Consider the following 24779-nt stretch of genomic DNA (forward strand, 5'->3'; position numbering starts at 1 on the left):
AATAAAGATTAAAATAAATGAGTGGTGATTGAATTGTTTTTTTTGTAAACCTCTGTGTATGACTAGTCATATGTTTCAAGAAGGTGGAGGACCTGTTTCTTGTACCAGTTAACTTACTGTAGCTTCGTTTATGCCTCTAAAATAAGTTTGAATTTTATGTTGAAAAAAAACCCACAACAACCACATTTGGACTATATCTAGACCATATATAGAGGTCCTGTGTACGTCAATACTGGACGTTCAGTAGACGGTGAAAAAAAGACGTCATCTGGCGTCACAGTCTGCACCTGCAGGTAACCCAAATTGGACGTGCAAAAAGACGTACAAAAGACGTCGTTTAGACGTGTCTTTGCGCAGTGGGATGCCTTGTCTTGTACTGATAAGTAAGTCTAGTTTAGTTATTAGTAGTATTGCCTCGTATTCCAGTTCAAGTACGGCCGCAGCACTGAATTCCGTGTCCGATCCAGTCAGCCATCCAGTCCTTGTCTGTCGGTAGCAAGTAAGTATCAGCCGGCATCCAGTCTGTGGACTTGTTGGACTCTTGTGTTCCCCTGTTTTGCCCTTGTATGCACTTTCCCCCCTTGTGTCCCCGTGTACCCTTCCTGTCCTGTTGTTTTACCCCCTTGTGGGTTTTTGTTTTGTATTTATTATTAAATATCCTTTGTAAAAAAACCTTAACCGCTCTCTGCACTTGGGTCCTCTGTCCTTGCTCCCTCACTGTTCACGACAGTTACTGTGGTGCAAATTTGAATCACATATTGATCTAAGAATTGAAATGTTAATCCCAGGTGGCCTAAACTCATTGTGGTGCCTTAACGGGTTTGAGAGTGCTCGAGGTTTAAGTGGTTGGTTTTATATAAATTTTTTAATTTTGGTTTATTTAATGAATATTACTTGTTAATTAATTTAAGGCAAGTGGAAGCCCAGATACCCATATTTATTAGAGTTGATCTCCTGCCGGGGCTATGTCGAGGGGCAGGCCACCATCTGGTCCTCCGCCAGTTGAATGGCCAGGTCCAGCGACATTGGTCTTTGGCATTGGACCCACTTTGCAGTCTTCCTCGGGAGATGTGTTAATTGTTCAAGCACCAACTGGTCGATGTTTCACTCAACACTGGTTCCACCGGCCAGCATCAATCCTGAAAAAATCCTTAGGGCAGCTCCATTCTCTCTCTGGTTCCCTGCTGCTTTTCACTGATCTCCTCGTGCCACTCACCATAACGAGACAAAAGCTTCTGGTATTAAAGGGGAGGTCTGATGGAATTTCACTTCTTTAAAATGTGTTAGTGAGTAGAATAACTGTTTGAGCATAAACAACATCTGCCAAGTTGCAACGCTCAAAGTGCATAGAAATGTAAGATGTTTTCTTTAACAGAATAAAGACTAATGTGCATTGAACAGCTCGTTGTGACTACAACAAGCTACTTCCTGCAGTAGTTAGATCATGAGGGGCAAATTTGACTTAAACCCTTACCCCTGGAACATGGATAGGGTAATGGGCAGGACATCTCAACACACACTCTAAGCGGTACACAAATCACAAAAGACAGTCTCAGCTTCACTATTCAGACTATTACGGAAGGAGAGAATAAAACTAAAGCATAGGTGAAATATGTAATATAATGCATTTTTTTGAAGATCGAAACATGAGCACCTATTGTTTAGCAAATCAAAACATAATGAAGACTTTGAAAAAAGTAGGCAAAATAGGACTCCTCTAATAAGCTACTTGTCAGTCGCTTTGGATAAAAGCGTCTGACAAATGAATAAATGTAAATGTAAAGAACACATTTATGTTTAAATGTTTATTTTCCTTTCTGAAAAAATATAGTTATTATTCCACCCCTGATTGACATGGCTCATGTTCTGCCCCATGAGGTCATTGCGTATTTTGCGACTGTCTATAAAAGTACAACCATTAAAGAATCAGGGTCAATTGTATTTTGCACCTGCTGTGAGTTCAATCGTTGGGATGATTTTTTTTCTATACACACTGCTGTTGTTCCATCACCTTAATACACAGGCACAAAATACTGTGTGCCAAATGATTGGAGACCCTAAATACCCGCTATTTTCAAAGACTGGAGACGTAACTATTGGTGCGATTTTTGCAGTCCATGGTAAAGAAATATTACCTTCATTTGAGTTCCTTCAAAAACCCCAGCGTCTCTCATGCTCCAGGTTTGTTACTTTGAAAACTATTTAAAAAATGTTAGAGCAGACTATGTACAGTATTTATTACATGCTAATGTTTTACCCTACTTGTGTATTCTTTTTACAGTGTGACACTGAGAGATTTCCGGTTGGTTCAAATCATGATTTTTGCAATTGAGGAAATAAACAGAAATGAAACATTGCTCCCAAATGTTTCTATTGGCTATAGAATTTATGATACTTGTGGTTCAAGACTGTCTTCTATGAGTGCAACTATGGCATTACTAAATGATGAAGAGTTTACAGCAGGAGAAAAATGCAATGGACAGACTTCGGTACATGCTATCATAGGAGAAACAGAGTCTTCTGCCACAGTTATTCTGTCCAGAACAACAGGACCTTTTAAAATTCCAGTGGTAAGAGGCAAAATAGTCGAATTTAGCCAAAATTAAAGCAATCCAAACTCATGAGTCTTTTAAAATGTCCTGTAACTTTTTCAGATAAGTCACTCAGCTTCATGTGAATGTCTCAGTAATAGAGAAGATTACCCCTCATTCTTCAGGACTATTGCTAGTGATTATCACCAGGGAAGAGTACTTGCACTTATAGTTAAGCACTTTGGCTGGTCTTGGGTAGGAGCTGTGAACAGTGACAATGACTATGGAAACAATGGAATGGCCATATTTCTAAATATGGCCAAAAAAGAAGGGATTTGTATAGAGTACTCTGTTAAATTCTACAGAACAGAGCCTGAAAAACTCCAAAAAGTTGTAAACACAATGAAAAAAGGAACTGCAAAAGTGATTGTTGCATTTGTTTCATTTCTTGAGATGGGATTACTTATCGAGCAACTAAGTATTCAGAACATTACAGGTCTACAAATTATTGGTGTGGAGGGATGGATAACTTCGAAGAATTACATCACTCCAAACAGCTTTCATGTGATGAGAGGGTCACTGGGGATTGCATTGAGAAAAATCAATATAGAAGGGTTTTCAGATTATGTTATTAAATCATTTTGGGAAACAGCTTTTCCATGCTCACAAAAGGAAGTGAATTCTTTTCAAAATGAATTAAAATGCAGCAGATATCAAGATCTGCTGGTGCTGAGAAATAACAATGAAGATGTGCCTGAACATAGATATTCAAGTAATGTCTACAAAGCAGTTTATGCTGTGGCTTATGGACTACACAGTCTCCTGAAATGCAAGGAACAAGGCATCTGTGCAAATGCCCTGACAATAAAACCACATCAGGTAAAAATTGGAATGTGTGAAGAAAATGCATCCGCATTTCAGTTGTATTATGTTTTATGCAATTATAATGCTCAAAATCTGTATTTTCACTAGGTTGTTGAGTCTCTAAAAAATGTGAATTTCACTGTAAAGTTTGGAGATCGTGTGTGGTTTGACAGCACGGGTGCTGCAGTAGCCCAGTATGAAGTTGTGAACTGGCAGCAGGACTCTGATGGATCATTCCAGTTTAAAGCAGTCGGTTACTATGATGCCTCACTGCCCCCTGACCAGCGCTTTGTGCTAAACACTGAAAACATCATCTGGGCTGGAGGACAGCTGCAGGTAAAAAATAAATCAATCAATAAGAAGTACAGTGATAAATGTAAAAAGCACTTGTATACTGGACACATTACTACAGTGATTTTTCATTAAATCTGAGTCAATAATCCAGAAGTAAAACAGTATAAGGATTGCTTAATATTATTGGTATACATATTTTCATTCAATAGAGATGAATGGCAAAAGGTGCAGATGTTATGTGTTTCCATGTAACGTAGAAGCCAAGGTCTGTGTGCAGTGAGAGTTGTCCTCCAGGCACTAGGAAGGCTGTACAGAGAGGAAGACCTGTCTGCTGTTATGACTGTATTCAATGTGCGGATGGAGAAATCAGTAATGAGACAGGTAAACTTCAGCCCAAATCAAAGATTCAAAGGAAAACTGTTGTTTGCTGTTTCCTTTTACTGTTCAGGATGCAGTTTCTTATCAAAGGTGTTTGTTGAAGTAGAATTTGTCTAATCAGATTCTCTAATTCTTCCAGATTCAAATAACTGCAAGCAGTGTCCAGTGGAATTCTGGTCTAATGCTGAGAGAAATAAATGTGTTTTAAAGTCTGTAGAGTTTCTGTCATTCACAGAAGTTATGGGTATAGTGCTGGTCTTTTTCTCACTGTTTGGTTTAGGAATAACTGTACTGGTCACAGTCCTGTTTTACAGTAAGAAGGACACCCCCATAGTAAAAGCCAACAACTCAGAGCTGAGCTTCCTGCTGCTCTTCTCATTGACTCTGTGTTTTCTCTGTTCACTTACTTTCATTGGTCGCCCCACTGAGTGGTCCTGTATGTTACGTCACACAGCGTTTGGGATCACTTTTGTCCTCTGTATCTCTTGTGTTCTGGGGAAAACAATAGTTGTGTTAATGGCCTTCAAGGCCACACTTCCAGGAAGTAATGTCATGAAATGGTTTGGGCCTCCTCAACAGAGACTCAGTGTTCTTGCCTTTACACTTATACAGATTCTCATATGTGTGCTTTGGCTAACAATGTCGCCTCCTTTTCCCTATAAAAATATGAAATATTATAAAGAGAAGATCATTCTTGAGTGCAGTCTGGGTTCTACTGTTGGCTTCTGGGCTGTGTTGGGTTATATTGGCCTTCTGGCTCTTTTGTGCTTCATTCTGGCTTTTCTAGCTCGGAAGCTCCCTGATAACTTCAATGAAGCTAAATTCATCACATTCAGTATGCTCATATTCTGTGCTGTATGGATCACATTTATTCCAGCTTATGTCAGTTCTCCTGGAAAATTTACTGTAGCTGTGGAGATATTTGCCATTTTAGCTTCAAGCTTTGGTTTATTATTCTGTATATTTGCACCTAAATGTTACATCATCCTGTTTAAGCCTGAACAAAATACAAAGCAACATATGATGGGAAAAACACAAACTAAGTCCTACTGAGTAATGAACAAACATGCATTGTAACATTGCATTAAAACAGCCATGTTTAATTTTTATTTGTTTTTGTTTAGAAAACTACTATGAAATTATATAATATAAATAAAATAACACAAATTCACCCAAAAACTAATGGATTACACACAAATAATTATACTTTAATACTAAACATTACACAGTATTATGCAACTGTGTAAGAATCAGAGACTTTACTAAAAAGCTGTGCCCCCATGAATACAATGCCCCCCCTTTGGATCTAAATGAATCATTTGAGATTTCTAAAGAAAGACCCAGAGTTTTTGGGTGATTGCTGCTCTGCAGTATTTAAACAAAGCACTGCTAGTTAAAGAATATGTATATTCATTCGTAAGAAATTACACTGATGCACTAGTTCATAAACAAGTCATGCTCTAAACCATGTTTTTGAGCTACCCTGGTTTACTGTAGCAAACTTAAATAACAATTTATAATACAAGCTGCAAACAGTAATTAGGTCCTATCATATATACATACATATTTTGTAGGATGTCGGGCTAAAAGTTGTTTGATATATTTGACTAAAGGTAGAACGACTGCTAACACTTGAGAACGAATCCTTGGATCATTTCATTTGGATTACAAAATTTACTAATATGGCAAATTAAGTTGATTTTATGTACGGTATATGAACTTTGTGTGCATAAGAACTTTAAAAATTGTATTTCAGACACCTTACATTTATATTGTCTAAATATATATATAGTATAACTATATTTTATAGTTGTTTTGTAAAGGCAGGGTGTCCGATTTCTGAATTACGCTTGTTTAGACAAAGTTGGGCAGAGTACCAAAACAACCTTGTAGCCAATCTGCATTAAGGTGCACAGTGCACAGGACGGACATTAGTCAAGCCGAGCGCTGACGAAAGCGGAAGATGGGGTAGTGGTGTGTTTGTTTGTTTTTTGTGATTTCTCTTTAGCTTTATTGTCATTAGACAATTAAATGACACATTTCAATACAAATGATGTAAAAATAATATTATTAAACTTTAAAATAATTTTCATTGTATCATGGTTCCTTAAATTTATTTCTATGCATTTACTGTAAATGGCAGGCTTAGGGAAAGATTTACCAACATTTAACTAACGCCTCTTTTGGCATAAAAAAACGTATTTACTAAAGACGCGCAGTTAAAATTAGCATAGAATGGAGTAGACACATCTTTTTTTGCATATGCATTTGTAGGAGTTTAACAAGCAAATGTGGCTCTATTTTAACGATCTAAGCGCATGGTCTAGCATGCATAGCACAGGTGCACTCAGGGCGTGTCCGAATACACTTTTGCTAATTAAACGACGGCGCATGATCTAAAGGGGTTGTCCCAATTATCTTAACTAGTAATGGGTATTTTTTGGGCGTAACGTTCAGTAAACCAATCAGAGTCCGTAAGAATCATTGTTGCCATATTAGTTTGTAATAGATACTGCAGATGATGTGCGGAGGTATTTTCTTTTCGTGAGATTTGATTCAGCATTGCTCACCTGCACGGATGAGTCTGATGTTTTGAGTCGTATGTCACGTGTGGCCTGTGACAGTGCACCCGTGAGAATCTTCACTGTACATCAGTAGCTCATAATAAACATAAAAGATAACATGGCAGATGATATAACACGAAACAAATTTGAACACAAACAGACCCAAATAGTGCAAATGGATGCTGTATTGAAGTGTTTTGATATTATTTCGTATTTAGTTCTGGGTCATATCCATACCTGCCAACTCTCCCGTTTTGGTACTTCTCATGGAAACTCCTGTAATGCAAACCGGACAGAAGATACCCGAACGGTCTCAAATGTATATATATATATACATATTTAAAATATACGCAAAGCCTTGCCCTCATATCCAGGAAATAAATGATGTTTCCTTTCTGTCGGTCTGGTTGGAAATGTAAGATGTTTTCTTTAACAGAAATCACTTTTTAAAGACGAATGTGCATTGAACAGCTCGTTGTGACTACAACAAGCTACTTCCTGCAGTAGTTAGATCATGAGGGGCAAATTTGACTTAAACCCTTACCCCTGGAACATGGATAGGGTAATGGGCAGGACATCTCAACACACACTCTAAGCGGTACACAAATCACAAAAGACAGTCTCAGCTTCACTATTCAGACTATTACGGAAGGAGAGAATAAAACTAAAGCATAGGTGAAATATGTAATGTAATGCATTTTTTTGAAGATCGAAACATGAGCACCTATTGTTTAGCAAATCAAAACATAATGAAGACTTTGAAAAAAGTAGGCAAAATAGGACTCCTCTAATAAGCAGTCATTTTGTTTTCTAATTGAACTTTAAAAAGTAAATCAGCAATCAGTTGTTTGGTTTTGTATTATTTAGGAATGACAATAAATAACACATTTATGTTTAAATGTTTATTTTCCTTTCTGAAAAAATATAGTTATTATTCCACCCCTGATTGACATGGCTCATGTTATGCCCCATGAGGTCATTGCGTATTTTGCGACTGTCTATAAAAGTACAACCATTAAAGAATCAGGGTCAATTGTATTTTGCACCTGCTGTGAGTTCAATCGTTGGGATGATTTTTTTTTCTATACACACTGCTGTTGTTCCATCACCTTAATACACAGGCACAAAATACTGTGTGCCAAATGATTGGAGACCCTAAATACCCGCTATTTTCAAAGAATGGAGACGTAACTATTGGTGGGATTTTTGCAGTCCATGGTAAAGAAATATTACCTTCATTTGAGTTCATTCAAAAACCCCAGCGTCTCTCATGCTCCAGGTTTGTTACTTTGAAAACTATTTAAAAAATGTTAGAGCAGACTATGTACAGTATTTATTACATGCTAATGTTTTACCCTACTTGTGTATTCTTTTTACAGTGTGACACTGAGCGATTTCCGGTTGGTTCAAATCATGATTTTTGCAATTGAGGAAATTACCAGAAATGAAACATTGCTCCCAAATGTTTCTATTGGCTATAGAATATATGATACTTGTGGTTCAAGACTGTCTTCTATGAGTGCAACTATGGCATTACTAAATGATGAAGAGTTTACAGCAGGAGAAAAATGCAATGGACAGACTTCGGTACATGCTATCATAGGAGAAACAGAGTCTTCTGCCACAGTTATTCTGTCCAGAACAACAGGACCTTTTAAAATTCCAGTGGTAAGAGGCAAAATAGTCGAATTTAGCCAAAATTAAAGCAATCCAAACTCATGAGTCTTTTAAAATTTCCTGTAACTTTTTCAGATAAGTCACTCAGCTTCATGTGAATGTCTCAGTAATAGAGAAGATTACCCCTCATTCTTCAGGACTATTGCTAGTGATTATCACCAGGGAAGAGTACTTGCACTTATAGTTAAGCACTTTGGCTGGTCTTGGGTAGGAGCTGTGAACAGTGACAATGACTATGGAAACAATGGAATGGCCATATTTCTAAATATGGCCAAAAAAGAAGGGATTTGTATAGAGTACTCTGTTAAATTCTACAGAACAGAGCCTGAAAAACTCCAAAAAGTTGTAAACACAATGAAAAAAGGAACTGCAAAAGTGATTGTTGCATTTGTTTCATTTCCTGAGATGGGATTACTTATCGAGCAACTAAGTATTCAGAACATTACAGGTCTACAAATTATTGGTGTGGAGGGATGGATAACTTCGAAGTTTTACATCGCTCCAAACAGCTTTCATGTGATGAGAGGGTCACTGGGGATAGCATTGAGAAAAATCAATATAGAAGGGTTTTCAGATTATGTTATTAAATCATTTTGGGAAACAGCTTTTCCATGCTCACAAAAGGAAGTGAATTCTTTTCAAAATGAATTAAAATGCAGCAGATATCAAGATCTGCTGGTGCTGAGAAATAACAATGAAGATGTGCCTGAACATAGATATTCAAGTAATGTCTACAAAGCAGTTTATGCTGTGGTTTATGGACTACACAGTCTCCTGAAATGCAAGGAACAAGGCATCTGTGCAAATGCCCTGACAATAAAACCACATCAGGTAAAAATGGGAATGTGTGAAGAAAATGCCTCCGCATTTCAGTTGTATTATGTTTTATGCAATTATAATGCTCAAAATCTGTATTTTCACTAGGTTGTTGAGTCTCTAAAAAATGTGAATTTCACTGTAAAGTTTGGAGATCGTGTGTGGTTTGACAGCACTGGTGCTGCAGTAGCCCAGTATGAAGTTGTGAACTGGCAGCAGGACTCTAATGGATCATTAAAGTTTAAAGCAGTGGGTTACTATGATGCCTCACTGCCCCCTGACCAGCGCTTTGTGCTAAACACTGAAAACATCATCTGGGCTGGAGGACAGCTGCAGGTAAAAAATAAATCAATCAATAAAAAGTACAGTGATAAATGTAAAAAGCACTTGTATACTGGACACATTACTACAGTGATTTTTCATTAAATCTGAGTCAATAATCCAGAAGTAAAACAGTATAAGGATTGCTTAATATTATTGGTATACATATTTTCATTCAATAGAGATGAATGGCAAAAGGTGCAGATGTTATGTGTTTCCATGTACCGTAGAAGCCAAGGTCTGTGTGCAGTGAGAGTTGTCCTCCAGGCACTAGGAAGGCTGTACAGAGAGGAAGACCTGTCTGCTGTTATGACTGTATTCAATGTGCGGATGGAGAAATCAGTAATGAGACAGGTAAACTTCAGCCCAAATCAAAGATTCAAAGGAAAACTGTTGTTTGCTGTTTCCTTTTACTGTTCAGGATGCAGTTTCTTATCAAAGGGGTTTGTTGAAGTAGAATTTGTCTAATCAGATTCTCTAATTCTTCCAGATTCAAATAACTGCATGCAGTGTCCAGTGGAATTCTGGTCTAATGCTGAGAGAAATAAATGTGTTTTAAAGTCTGTAGAGTTTCTGTCATTCACAGAAGTTATGGGTATAGTGCTGGTCTTTTTCTCACTGTTTGGAGTAGGAATAACTGTACTGGTCACAGTTCTGTTTTACAGTAAGAAGGACACCCCCATAGTAAAAGCCAACAACTCAGAGCTGAGCTTCCTGCTGCTCTTCTCATTGATTCTGTGTTTTCTCTGTTCACTTACTTTCATTGGTCGCCCCACTGAGTGGTCCTGTATGTTACGTCACACAGCGTTTGGGATCACTTTTGTACTCTGTATCTCTTGTGTTCTGGGGAAAACATTAGTTGTGTTAATGGCCTTCAAGGCCACACTTCCAGGAAGTAATGTCATGAAATGGTTTGGGCCTCTTCAACAGAGACTCAGTGTTCTTGCCTTTACACTTATACAGATTCTCATATGTGTGCTTTGGCTAACAATATCGCCTCCTTTTCCCTATAAAAATATGAAATATTATAAAGAGAAGATCATTCTTGAGTGCAGTCTGGGTTCTACTGTTGGCTTCTGGGCTGTGTTGGGTTATATTGGCCTTCTGGCTCTTTTGTGCTTCATTCTGGCTTTTCTGGCTCGGAAGCTCCCTGATAACTTCAATGAAGCTAAATTCATCACATTCAGTATGCTCATATTCTGTGCTGTGTGGATCACATTTATTCCAGCTTATGTCAGTTCTCCTGGAAAATTTACTGTAGCTGTGGAGATATTTGCCATTTTAGCTTCAAGCTTTGGTTTATTATTCTGTATATTTGCACCTAAATGTTACATCATCCTGTTTAAGCCTGAACAAAATACAAAGCAACATATGATGGGAAAAACACAAACTAAGTCCTACTGAGTAATGAACAAACATGCATTGTAACATTGCATTAAAACAGCCATGTTTAAATTTTATTTGTTTTGGTTTGGAAAACTACTATGAAATTATATAATATAAATAAAATAACACAAATTCACCCAAAAACTAATGGATTACACACAAATAATTATACTTTAATACTAAACATTACACAGTATTATGCAACTGTGTAAGAATCAGAGACTTTACTAAAAAGCTGTGCCCCCATGAATACAATTCTCCCCCTACGGATCTAAATGAATCATTTGATTTCTAAAGAAAGACCCAGAGTTTTTGGGTGGATTGCTGCTCTGCAGTATTTAAACAAAGCACTGCTAGTTAAAGAATATGTATATTCATTCGTAAGAAATTACACTGATACACAAGTTCATAAACAAGTCATGCTCTAAACCATGTTTTTGAGCTACCCTGGTTTACTATAGCAAACTTAAATAACAATTTATAATACAAGCTGCAAACAGTAATTAGGTCCTATCATATATACATAAATATTTGTAGGATGTCGGGCTAAAAGTTGTTTGATGTATTTGACTAAAGGTAGAACGACTGCTAACACTTGAGAACGAATCCTTGGATCATTTCATTTGGATTACAAAATTTACTAATATGGCAAATTAAGTTGATTTTATGTACGGTATATGAACTTTGTGTGCATAAGAACTTTAAATATTGTATTTCAGACACCTTACATTTATATTGTCTAAATATATATATAGTATAACTATATTTTATAGTTGTTTTGTAAAGGCAGGGTGTCCGATTTCTGAATTACGCTTGTTTAGACAAAGTTGGGCAGAGTACCAAAACAACCTTGTAGCCAATCTGCATTAAGGTGCACAGTGCACAGGACGGACATTAGTCAAGCCGAGCGCTGACGAAAGCGGAAGATGGGGTAGTGGTGTGTTTGTTTGTTTTTTGTGATTTCTCTTTAGCTTTATTGTCATTAGACAATTAAATGTTTGTCTAATTTCAATACCAATGATGTAAAAATAATATTATTAAACTTTAAATAATTTTCATTTTATCATGGTTCCTTAAATTTATTTCTATGCATTTACTGTAAATGGCAGGCTTAGGGAAAGATTTACCAACATTTAACTAACGCCTCTTTTGGCATAAAAAAACGTATTTACTAAAGACGCGCAGTTAAAATTAGCATAGAATGGAGTAGACACATCTTTTTTTGCATATGCATTTGTAGGAGTTTAACAAGCAAATGTGGCTCTATTTTAACGATCTAAGCGCATGGTCTAGCATGCATAGCACAGGTGCACTCAGGGCGTGTCCGAATACACTTTTGCTAATTAAACGACGGCGCATGATCTAAACGGGTTGTCCCAATTATCTTAACTAGTAATGGGTATTTTTTGGGCGTAATGTTCAGTAAACCAATCAGAGTCCGTAAGAATGGCCTCATTGTTGCCATATTAGTTTGTAATAGATACTTCAGATGATGTGCGGAGGTATTTTCTTTTCGTGAGATTTGATTCAGCACTGCTCACCTGCACGGATGAGTCTGATGTTTTGACTCGTATGTCATGTGTGGCCTGTGATAGTGCACCCGTGAGAATCTTCACTGTACATCAGTAGCGCATAATAAACATAAAAGATAACATGGCAGATGATATAACACGAAACAAATTTGAACACAAACAGACCCAAATAGTGCAAATGGATGCTGTATTGAAGTGTTTTGATATTATTTCGTATTTAGTTCTGGGTCATATCCATACCTGCCAACTCTCCCGTTTTGGTATTTCTCATGGAAACTCCTGTAATGCAAACCGGACAGAAGATACCCGAACGGTCTCAAACGTATATATATATATATATATATATATATATATATATTTAAAATATACGCAAAGCCTTGCCCTCATATCCAGGAAATAAATGATGTTCCCTTTCTGTCGGTCTGGTTGGAAATGTAAGATGTTTTCTTTAACAGAATAAAGACTAATGTGCATTGAACAGCTCGTTGTGACTACAACAAGCTACTTCCTGCAGTAGTTAGATCATGAGGGGCAAATTTGACTTAAACCCTTACCCCTGGAACATGGATAGGGTAATGGGCAGGACATCTCAACACACACTCTAAGACACAAATCACAAAAGACAGTCTCAGCTTCACTATTCAGACTATTACGTAAGGAGAGAATAAAACTAAAGCATAGGTGAAATATGTAATATAATGCATTTTTTGGAAGATCGAAACATGAGCACCTATTGTTTAGCAAATCAAAACATAATGAAGACTTTGAAAAAAGTAGGCAAAATAGGACTCCTCTAATAAGCAGTCATTTTGTTTTCTAATTGAACTTTAAAAAGTAAATCAGCAATCAGTTGTTTGGTTTTGTATTATTTAGGAATGACAATAAATAACACATTTATGTTTAAATGTTTATTTTCCTTTCTGAAAAAATATAGTTATTATTCCACCCCTGATTGACATGGCTCATGTTCTGCACTGTTAGACCTTTCAAGGCATTTCTACAGTAAAATACTGGCAACACTGTTGCCAGCTACTTACTGTAATGCAGATTCAACAGTTATTAGCTGGCAACAGTGTTGCCAGTATTTAACAGTAACTGAGACTTTACGGTGACTAACTGGCAACAATTTTGTCAGTATTGTACTGTAAATCAAGAATAACAGCTAATTACTGGCAGGAGTAGTGGTGATAGTTATTTACTGTAATGCATTACAATCACAGTAGAATACTACATATACATTGTGCTCCATCAAATATGCTGCATTTTATTTGATGGCATTATCTTCTAAAAAGACAAAGAAATTCAAAAGGTTCAAACAAACATAATTTATTACTTTAGCATACAAAACACAAGAAAATCCATAATTACATAAGACAATTGAACAAACCTGAAAGTTTTTTCTGAAATATAACATCCACTGCTAGTGTATGGCAATGTATAAATCACATTAAAGGAAAATAAAGAAAACAATTACACTATATTGTAGATATGGGATATCAATGGCAAAGATTACTCAAAATGTTAACCAAATACATTCTATTTTCTTTTACAATATAAAAAATATAAATAAACAACAGAAACTGTGTCACTTATCAATTCATTAAACATTTTCAACACAACTTTGCAAATGAATAGTAGACCATAATTAATGTCACTAATAAACTAAAGTATTAACTTACAATATTACACAAACACACAAATACATAAAAAAGGCTATTCTTCAAATGCATCCCGATACAAGATCATTGATAACGATGATGGATTCTCATGAAAGATGGCATTTTGCGTGATGCATGTGCCATCCTTATATCCTCCATTACCTTGTCATCATGATCAAGCATTTTTGACTGGTTGTACTGCTCCCTCACCGATGCTTGCTTAAACAGAGATTTTAGGGTTTCTATAACTGGCACATAATGTCAAAAGCGATCTTTACCAGCTGTGTCACTGTCAAGTTATCAGGGTTTGTTTGCCTGCATGTCTGACCAAACTTGAAAAAGGCTCCAATCAACTTTAAGAGGGTGCATAGAATAACTCAAAGCATAGATTTCTTCATCATCAAATCAATGTATTATATGTTTCAATGAATATCTCAGATGATTAGCTTAATAACCTATAGGCCTACAGAAAACATAAATATATAAGTCACTGCACACAGTATTCAAAGATATTTTAAGTACAAACAACATTGTTAAAATATTTGCAGTTTATGTAGCAACTTAACAGCAATGTAAAATCAAGAACACTTCATAGCACACGTCCAGTTAGCATGCTAGGTGCTAAAACTACTAGCATAAACTACTCTCAAGCATCCAGTACACAACGAGTATTTGTCCTACCAGTAGCATCTCTAAGTTTATGAACACATTGTGGCTTTTCCCAGCAGTCTTTGGACAAACTCAATTGACCCAATGCTGATTTCCAATCTTGGGTAGGAGAAGCACATTCACTGCTCACAAAGATCTTTCAGCATGCTGGCAATCACACACATCTGGTACTTTGTGCCATGTGCAGTTCCAATGCAATCAGCTTCCTTGGTTGTTCCAGGTAGCACTGTGCTCATACCCTTCTTCTTCTTCTTCTGATGTTTATATGGCGGTTGGCAACCAACTAAAGGTGCATTTCCGCCACCTACTGGGTTGGAGTATGGAGCACGACTTGGTTGAATAAATATATATATATAAATATATATATCAATTATATCTTATTTACCAGTTCTGTATCCTTAATAAATTTTAATAATTTCTCGTGTATTTCATAATTTGTTCCTTCTCCTAATAATTCCTTTAGTGAATAATTGCTTACACCCCTATCCTTTAGTGACTGAATTAATTCGAGTCTTTCTCTATTGTATGCTGTACATTCTAGTAAAATATGCTTTACTGTTTCAGAATCTCCACATTTATTGCAGTTACCAGTTTCGTGTTTTCCTATTTTATGTAGACTTTGGTTTAGTGAAGTATGCCCAATACGTAATCTCGTAATTATCACATCCATTTTCCTGTTATTTATAGTTGTTCTTTCCACCCCCACGTTTCTTTGAATGCTATACATGTGTCTTCCTCTTATTTCATTATCCCATAAACTCTGCCACCTCTTTTTCATTTCAGTCCCGATCATCCCCTTAATTTCTGCTTTACTCATCTGAACTCTGATGTTGATCTCATGATCTTTCAAAGACTCCTTTGCCAGTTTATCTACTTCCTCATTTCCCTTTACTCCGACATGGGCTGGAACCCACAGAAAACTCACCTTTATCCCTAATTGCTTTATGTTATATAGCTTCTGTAATGTTTCATTTAAAATATCTTGTCTTGCTAAAGATTTCCCACTTTCTAGACTCTGCAAAGCTGATAGTGAGTCTGTACATATCACGCTACTGTTAGGCTGCTTTTCTTCTATCCATTGTAACGCCAATAACACTGCTATCAGTTCTGTTGTAAAAACAAATATATGATTTGTTGCTCTTTTTGATATTTTAATATTGTACTGAGGAATATATATTGCTGCAGCTGCTCTACCTGTTTCCGGATCTTTTGATCCATCTGTAAATATTTGAGTAATGTTGTTATATGCTTGAATAATGTGTTGTTGAACGATTTCTTTCGGTGGCAGATTTAATTCATTCTTATGTATCTCATTATGTATGAATAGGTCTATTTCTGGCATTGGGAATAACCATGGGGGTATAGATGAAATTGCTACAGAAGGAGCTACCTCTATCTCAGTTATACCTGTTTCCAGTGCTTCCTCATTTGCTACCCAGCCAAAACTCCTTATATTTCCATACTCATACTCCCAACAGTTTTCAAGCACCTTTTTTACTGGATGCCTTTCATCATGTCCTTTTACATTGATCCAGTATCTCATCCTTAACTTTCTCCTACGAACTTCTAATGGCATTTCTCCCATCTCTACTTGAATAGATGGTACTGGAGATGTTCTAAATGCACCACAGCTAATCCTTAGAGCTTGAGTCTGTATTACCTCAATCTTTTTGAGCCATGTTTCTGATGCAGAGCAGTATATTAAACTACCATAATCTATTGCCGGTCTTATTAATGCGCTATATATTCTTCTTAAAGACTGTCTACTCGCACCCCACTCAATCCCAGCCAAGCACCTCATTACATTTATTCCTTTTTTACATTTATCTATTAGCTTTTGAATGTGAATACCAAATGTTAATTTAGAGTCCATCCACATACCTAAAAATCTTAACATTTTAACTTGTTCCAATTCATGACCATACATTTTTATACTTACTCTACTATCTTTCCTCCTTTTTGTAAAACAAATGACCTGCGTTTTTTCAATTGAAAACCGGAAACCCCACTCCTTTGCCCAATTTTCTACCTTATTTACTGCTCCTTGCAGACTTTTTACTACAAATATTTCATTCCTTCCCTTTTTCCATAGTGCACCATCATCTGCGTACAGTGACCTCCCTATTCCTGAGTCTATTTGAGTATATATATCATTAATCATGATGTTAAAAAGTATTGGACTACACACGCTACCTTGGGGAGTTCCATTGTCTATTGTATATATTTGTGAATATGTTGTCCCTATTCTAACTTGTATTGTCCTATTCAATAAGAAGTCCATGATCCAATCATACATCCTTCCATTAATTCCCATTCTATCCAGTTTCATTAACAAACCCTCTTTCCATAACATATCGTATGCCTTCTCAATATCAAAGAACACTCCAACTACTACCTCTTTATTTACTTGAGCCTTCCTTATTGCTCCCTCCAGACTAATTACAGAATCCATTGTGCTACGCCCCTTCCTAAAACCACTCTGGTATTGTGAAAATAACCCCTTTTTTTCAATAAAATATACTAACCTTGACATTACCATTCTCTCCATTAGCTTACATAGGTTAGATGTCAGAGCTATTGGCCTATAGCTGCTTGGTTGCGCTTTGTCTTTTCCTGGCTTTCCAATTGGTACTATGACCCCATGTTTCCACTCAGAAGGAAGTTTCCCTGTTTCCCATACTCTATTAAACAATCCTAGAATTGTATCTAATGATGTTACTGATAAATTTTTTATCAATTCTACACAAATGTCGTCCTTTCCTGGAGAAGTTTTCCTTACCCCTGAGAGTGCTCTCTTCATTTCATACATTGTAAATGCTTCCTCTATTACATTACCTGACTGCCCTCTTTTTTCCAAAATTTTTGGATTTTCTCTAATGCATTCTCTCCTGTGTCGTCTCATTTCCTCAGTAATATTCTCATTACTATGCACCTTCATAAAAGTTTCTGCTAATACTTCTACTTTTTCTTTATCTGAAACTGCTGATTTTCCTTTATCTATTAAAACTGGAATGCTACTATAACTCTGAATTCCACTCATCTTTCTAATCATCCTCCATATTTTATTAATTTCAATATCTTCACCAATACTTTCACAGAATTTCCTCCAATATTTTCTCTTAGTTATTCTTATTACACGTCTCACTTTTGCTTGTGCTTTTTTATAATTTATTAAATCATTAAAATTGATACTTCTCCTTACTTTTCTAAGAGCTTTATTTCTTATATATACTGCTTCACTACATTCCTCATTCCACCAAGGAACCACCTTTTTCCTACACCCCGACTTCTTTTTCCCTACTGCTTCTACCGCTGCCATCCGAATTGCTCTACAAATATGTGTATTCAACTCATCTACATCATCTATTTCTCCCAGAAAACCCTCCAAATACACTTCACTAATCTCCTTGAATTGTTGCCAATTTGCTTTTTTAAATGCCCATCTTTGTATTCTCTCTCCCTTTTCTTTTTGAATATCTATTCCTATTTTGCATAATATTGGAAAATGATCGCTTCCCATATTGTTGTGATTTATTACCTTCCAAGTACTTTTCCTTGCTAAATTTTCTGACATCAAAGTTAAATCTATAGCTGACATCTTTCCACTTCCAATATCTATTCTAGTGCCCGACCCATCATTTATACACACTAATCCTCTTAATTCTAACATTTCTTCCACTACCAATCCATTATGATCTGAATATTCACTCCCCCACAATGTATTATAAGAATTAAAATCTCCACACCATACCATTTTTTGTCTACCGTTCTCATCTATTTTTTCCAAATCTCCTATATTTAGTTTCTTACATGGATTATAAAGATTCACTATTTTTAACCTTTCTGATCCTTCCCATATTTCAACTACTATTACCTCATGTTCCTCATTAATTTCTACAATCCTGTATCCTATATCTTGTTTTATGAAAGTTACTACCCCCCCTCCGTTTCCACCTTGTCTGTCTCTACGTATTGCGATATATCCTAATATTGTAAAATTAAGACATGGTTTCAACCAAGACTCCTGTACACATATTATATCTGGGCATCTTTCTTGTTTTAATATAAAGTTCTTAAATTCCTGTCCGTTCGCAATCAAACTTCTTGCGTTCCATTGTAATATTATTAAACCATTACGAGCCTCCACGGAGTGGTGTCTGGGTGTTTCCTACCTGTACTTTTAGTTTTTCATTGATCATCTCCACATTAATTCCCTCTATATCCAAATACTTTTCTGCTGCTCTCACTATAATTTTAATTCTCTCGGTCCGACTTTCCGTTTGTGCTGAGCAATTTACCACTTCAACCATAAATGCTACAAAAGACACTTTATCAATCTTCACTAGATCCCTCTCATTTCCTTCAATGTCTTTGTTCATTATCTGAGGTGCAGCTTTCTTAATTTCTTTTGTTTTTGTTTCCTGTTCCACTTTCTTCAGGGCCTCAGCATATGTTAATCCATCTTCCACTCTTACATTTTGTACTTTCAGGACTTTTTGTCTCGCTTCACATCCTCCGTACCCTGCGCTGTGCTCTCCCCCACAGTTACAACATTTGGGGTTTACTCCTTGTTCGCATTTACCGTAATCGTGCTCTCCTCCACATCTTGCACATCTTTGCTTCCCTCTACACACTGCCGCAACATGACCAAATCTTTGGCATTTAAAGCATCTTAATGGTGGAGGTACATATGGTCTAACCGTATAACTCATATATCCTAAATACACCCTTTCAGGTAATTTGTCCTCATCAAAATGAATCATCACAGATAAACTATCCTTCTTTTCTTTGTCTTTGAGATACTGTAGTCTTCTTACTTCCTTAACTTCTGCTCCAGAGATATTATTTTTAATTCTTTCTGTTGTCATGTCTACCGGGATTCCTGTTATTACTCCTCTTACCCAATTTTCCTTTTCAGGAATTGAACTTGTTACTTTTTTCCCCAGTATCGTTTTCAGTCCTAATGTCTTTTTCTGTTGCTTATTATCTTTACAGAATAATAACAACTTACCGCCTCTTAACATTTTTGCATTATCAATTGGCCCTATCTCGTCATTAATAGCTTTAGTTAATTTCAGCGGATTTATTGCCGAATCAGATTCAGATACGAATTTTATCATTACCTTATATTCCTCCTTTCTTCTCCTTAACTGATGTTTTCCCTTATCACTATCAGAATCTGACGACTTCCCCCAGTCTGATTTTCTTTTTCGATTTTCAACTACCTTCCATTTATTACCTCCATTTCCCACGCCTGACTCTTCCTCCTCCATTTCCGGATCGCTTCCAGAATCCCCTGCGCTTCCTACCATGCGCACTCCACTCTCAACCCAGCCGGCCAACCCGACCACCGTACCGACACTTCCGTTCCGTTCAACCCTGCCTCGTGCTCATACCCAATAGGCTTCACTCATTTTTATCTCAAATCTTTTTAATTTAACAATGATGAGTATATATATTTTCCTCTTTTTCTTCCATTTTAACTTTACCTTAACAGTCACTGCCCAGATATATTGGTTTTGGGGGAACAAAGTTGAAGTTCTTTTTGAAGTAGCTTTTACAACCTTCGTTGTACAAAGTTAACAGATCTTGTGCAAGTAATTCATCAATAATTTTGTCAATCTGCATGTGTGACCTTAATGAGGAGAATTTCTTACAAATACAAGGGCACTGAAACTCAAACTGAAAATTCGCACTGTGTTGGTGTTTTTTTAACATGTGTATAAAAAAGGCCTAGTTGGCGTAAAGGCAATTCTCACAATTCACATCTGTACATTGTGGGTAATGTGACTACACAATAAAAAATAAACAGGAAAAATAAAAAAAGAAGCGGTGGGGTGATAAATTATTTTCAACTCTAAAGGCTACTGAGAGTTGTAAGATGCTAAAAGCTAGCTAACAGGTAGCTTATGGAATCAAAAGATACAGAGCACATAATAAGAAATGATTAACTTATCTACGTTTGCAGTATATTTAACAAAAACCTTCTAAATATTTGAAATGTTTAATCACTCATTGTTGGGGATTTCATTTTAAGTTTCAAACCATGACAATCAAAGGAAAGGAACATAAACTCAATGATCACACACACCTGGCTGCCTTTAAAGTGGCAACACCTTTGCGTAAACAATTAAGCAGTCAGCGCACATATGTGTGTGTATGTGACAGTTTAGTAAAAAAGGCAGTATTTTACAGCTGAATATTACAGCTGTTCTCTGTAATGTGTTAATATAGTTATTAACTGTATTATATTATCTGAGCTACAGAAATGGACCTCATGTTTCAGTTAAATACTGTTTCCCAATGTTACTGCTAAATACTGACTATTTTAAAGTTATTTACCCTGTAATTTACAGCGAGGTTTAACAGTGTGCCCCATGAGGTCATTGCGTATTTTGCGACTGTCTATAAAAGTACAACCATTAAAGAATCAGGGTCAATTGTATTTTGCACCTGCTGTGAGTTCAATCGTTGGGATGATTTTTTTTCTATACACACTGCTGTTGTTCCATCACCTTAATACACAGGCACAAAATACTGTGTGCCAAATGATTGGAGACCCTAAATACCCGCTATTTTCAAAGAATGGAGACGTAACTATTGGTGGGATTTTTGCAGTCCATGGTAAAGAAATATTACCTTCATTTGAGTTCATTCAAAAACCCCAGCGTCTCTCATGCTCCAGGTTTGTTACTTTGAAAACTATTTAAAAAATGTTAGAGCAGACTATGTACAGTATTTATTACATCCTAATGTTTTACCCTACTTGTGTATTCTTTTTACAGTGTGACACTGAGCGATTTCCGGTTGGTTCAAATCATGATTTTTGCCATTGAGGAAATTAACAGAAATGAAACATTGCTCCCAAATGTTTCTATTGGCTATAGAATATATGATACCTGTAGTTCAAGACTGTCTTCTATGAGTGCAACTATGGCATTACTAAATGATGAAGAGTTTACAGCAGGAGAAAAATGCAATGGACAGACTTCGATACATGCTATCATAGGAGAAACAGAGTCTTCTGCCACAGTTATTCTGTCCAGAACAACAGGACCTTTTAAAATTCCGGTGGTAAGAGGCAAAATAGTCGAATTTAGCCAAAATTAAAGCAATCCAAAGTCATGAGTCTTTTAAAATGTCCTGTAACTTTTTCAGATAAGTCACTCAGCTTCATGTGAATGTCTCAGTAATAGAGAAGATTACCCCTCATTCTTCAGGACTATTGCTAGTGATTATCACCAGGGAAGAGTACTTGCACTTATAGTTAAGCACTTTGGCTGGTCTTGGGTAGGAGCTGTGAACAGTGACAATGACTATGGAAACAATGGAATGGCCATATTTCTAAATATGGCCAAAAAAGAAGGGATTTGTATAGAGTACTCTGTTAAATTCTACAGAACAGAGCCTGAAAAACTCCAAAAAGTTGTAAACACAATGAAAAAAGGAACTGCAAAAGTGATTGTTGCATTTGTTTCATTTCCTGAGATGGGATTACTTATCGAGCAACTAAGTATTCAGAACATTACAGGTCTACAAATTATTGGTGTGGAGGGATGGATAACTTCGAAGTTTTACATCGCTCCAAACAGCTTTCATGTGATGAGAGGGTCACTGGGGATAGCATTGAGAAAAATCAATATAGAAGGGTTTTCAGATTATGTTATTAAATCATTTTGGGAAACAGCTTTTCCATGCTCACAAAAGGAAGTGAATTCTTTTCAAAATGAATTAAAATGCAGCAGATATCAAGATCTGCTGGTGCTGAGAAATAACAATGAAGATGTGACTGAACATAGATATTCAAGTAATGTCTACAAAGCAGTTTATGCTGTGGCTTATGGACTACACAGTCTCCTGAAATGCAAGGAACAAGGCCTCTGTGCAAATGCCCTGACAATAAAACCACATCAGGTAAAAATGGGAATGTGTGAAGAAAATGCATCCGCATTTCAGTTGTATTATGTTTTATGCAATTATAATGCTCAAAATCTGTATTTTCACTAGGTTGTTGAGTCTCTAAAAAATGTGAATTTCACTGTAAAGTTTGGAGATCGTGTGTGGTTTGACAGCACTGGTGCTGCAGTACCCCAGTATGAAGTTGTGAACTGGCAGCAGAACTCTGATGGATCAATTCCGTTTAAAGCAGTGGGTTACTATGATGCCTCACTGCCCCCTGACCAGCGCTTTGTGCTTAACACTGAAAACATCATCTGGGCTGGAGGACAGCTGCAGGTAAAAAATAAATAAATCAATAAAAAGTACAGTGATAAATGTAAAAAGCACTTGTATACTGGACACATTACTACAGCGATTTTTCATTAAATCTGAGTCAATAATCCAGAAGTAAAACAGTATAAGGATTGCTTAATATTATTGGTATACATATTTTCATTCAATAGAGATGAATGGCAAAAGGTGCAGATGTTATGTGTTTCCATGTACCGTAGAAGCCAAGGTCTGTGTGCAGTGAGAGTTGTCCTCCAGGCACTAGGAAGGCTGGACAGAGAGGAAGACCTGTCTGCTGTTATGACTGTATTCAATGTGCGGATGGAGAAATCAGTAATGAGACAGGTAAACTTAAGGCCAAATCAAAGGAAAACTGTTGTTTGCTGTTTCCTTTTACTGTTCAGGATGCAGTTTCTTATCAAAGGGGTTTGTTGAAGTAGAATTTGTCTAATCAGATTCTCCCCAAATTCTTCCAGATTCAAATAACTGCATGCAGTGTCCAGTGGAATTCTGGTCTAATGCTGAGAGAAATAAATGTGTTTTAAAGTCTGTAGAGTTTCTGTCATTCACAGAAGTTATGGGTATAGTGCTGGTCTTTTTCTCACTGTTTGGTGTAGTAATAACTGTACTGGTCACAGTTCTGTTTTACAGTAAGAAGGACACCCCCATAGTAAAAGCCAACAACTCAGAGCTGAGCTTCCTGCTGCTCTTCTCATTGATTCTGTGTTTTCTCTGTTCTCTTACTTTCATTGGTCGCCCCACTGAGTGGTCCTGTATGTTACGTCACACAGCGTTTGGGATCACTTTTGTCCTCTGTATCTCTTGTGTTCTGGGGAAAACAATAGTTGTGTTAATGGCCTTCAAGGCCACACTTCCAGGAAGTAATGTCATGAAATGGTTTGGGCCTCTTCAACAGAGACTCAGTGTTCTTGCCTTTACACTTATACAGATTCTCATATGTGTGCTTTGGCTAACAATATCGCCTCCTTTTCCCTATAAAAATATGAAATATTATAAAGAGAAGATCATTCTTGAGTGCAGTCTGGGTTCTACTGTTGGCTTCTGGGCTGTGTTGGGTTATATTGGCCTTCTGGCTCTTTTGTGCTTCATTCTGGCTTTTCTGGCTCGGAAGCTCCCTGATAACTTCAATGAAGCTAAATTCATCACATTCAGTATTCTCATATTCTGTGCTGTGTGGATCACATTTATTCCAGCTTATGTCAGTTCTCCTGGAAAATTTACTGTAGCTGTGGAGATATTTGCCATTTTAGCTTCAAGCTTTGGTTTATTATTCTGTATATTTGCACCTAAATGTTACATCATCCTGTTTAAGCCTGAACAAAATACAAAGCAACATATGATGGGAAAAACACAAACTAAGTCCTACTGAGTAATGAACAAACATGCATTGTAACATTGCATTAAAACAGCCATGTTTAAATTTTATTTGTTTTGGTTTGGAAAACTACTATGAAATTATATAATATAAATAAAATAACACAAATTCACCCAAAAACTAATGGATTACACACAAATAATTATACTTTAATACTAAACATTACACAGTATTATGCAACTGTGTAAGAATCAGAGACTTTACTAAAAAGCTGTGCCCCCATGAATACAATTCTCCCCCTACGGATCTAAATGAATCATTTGATTTCTAAAGAAAGACCCAGAGTTTTTGGGTGGATTGCTGCTCTGCAGTATTTAAACAAAGCACTGCTAGTTAAAGAATATGTATATTCATTCGTAAGAAATTACACTGATACACAAGTTCATAAACAAGTCATGCTCTAAACCATGTTTTTGAGCTACCCTGGTTTACTATAGCAAACTTAAATAACAATTTATAATACA

General features: G+C 36.5%; 3 protein-coding genes across 3 annotated transcripts; all 3 read left to right on the forward strand.

Moving 5' to 3' along the window:
• Positions 1-1972: 1972 nt before the first annotated feature.
• On the forward strand, positions 1973-5120 carry LOC306899755 (extracellular calcium-sensing receptor-like; the record flags this gene model as incomplete). The annotated part of the gene is made up of 6 exons (XM_079466226.1): positions 1973-2181; positions 2282-2570; positions 2655-3410; positions 3504-3731; positions 3947-4070; positions 4207-5120. The coding sequence occupies 6 exons, from the start codon at positions 1973-1975 to the stop codon at positions 5118-5120; spliced, it is 2520 nt and encodes an 839-aa protein (XP_079322352.1).
• A 2596-nt stretch (positions 5121-7716) lies between these two features.
• LOC306899769 (extracellular calcium-sensing receptor-like) lies at positions 7717-10849 on the forward strand (the record flags this gene model as incomplete). Its single annotated transcript, XM_079466240.1, has 6 exons — positions 7717-7910; positions 8011-8299; positions 8384-9139; positions 9233-9460; positions 9676-9799; positions 9936-10849. Coding segments are annotated over 6 exons (2505 nt in total), but the record flags the coding sequence as incomplete, so codon positions are not given.
• A 10317-nt stretch (positions 10850-21166) lies between these two features.
• On the forward strand, positions 21167-24309 carry LOC306899752 (extracellular calcium-sensing receptor-like; the record flags this gene model as incomplete). The annotated part of the gene is made up of 6 exons (XM_079466224.1): positions 21167-21375; positions 21476-21764; positions 21849-22604; positions 22698-22925; positions 23141-23264; positions 23396-24309. The coding sequence occupies 6 exons, from the start codon at positions 21167-21169 to the stop codon at positions 24307-24309; spliced, it is 2520 nt and encodes an 839-aa protein (XP_079322350.1).
• Positions 24310-24779: the final 470 nt, after the last annotated feature.

Source organism: Barbatula barbatula (assembly GCF_947034865.1).
Source record: "Barbatula barbatula genome assembly, chromosome: 10".
Lineage (NCBI taxonomy): Eukaryota > Metazoa > Chordata > Actinopteri > Cypriniformes > Nemacheilidae > Barbatula > Barbatula barbatula.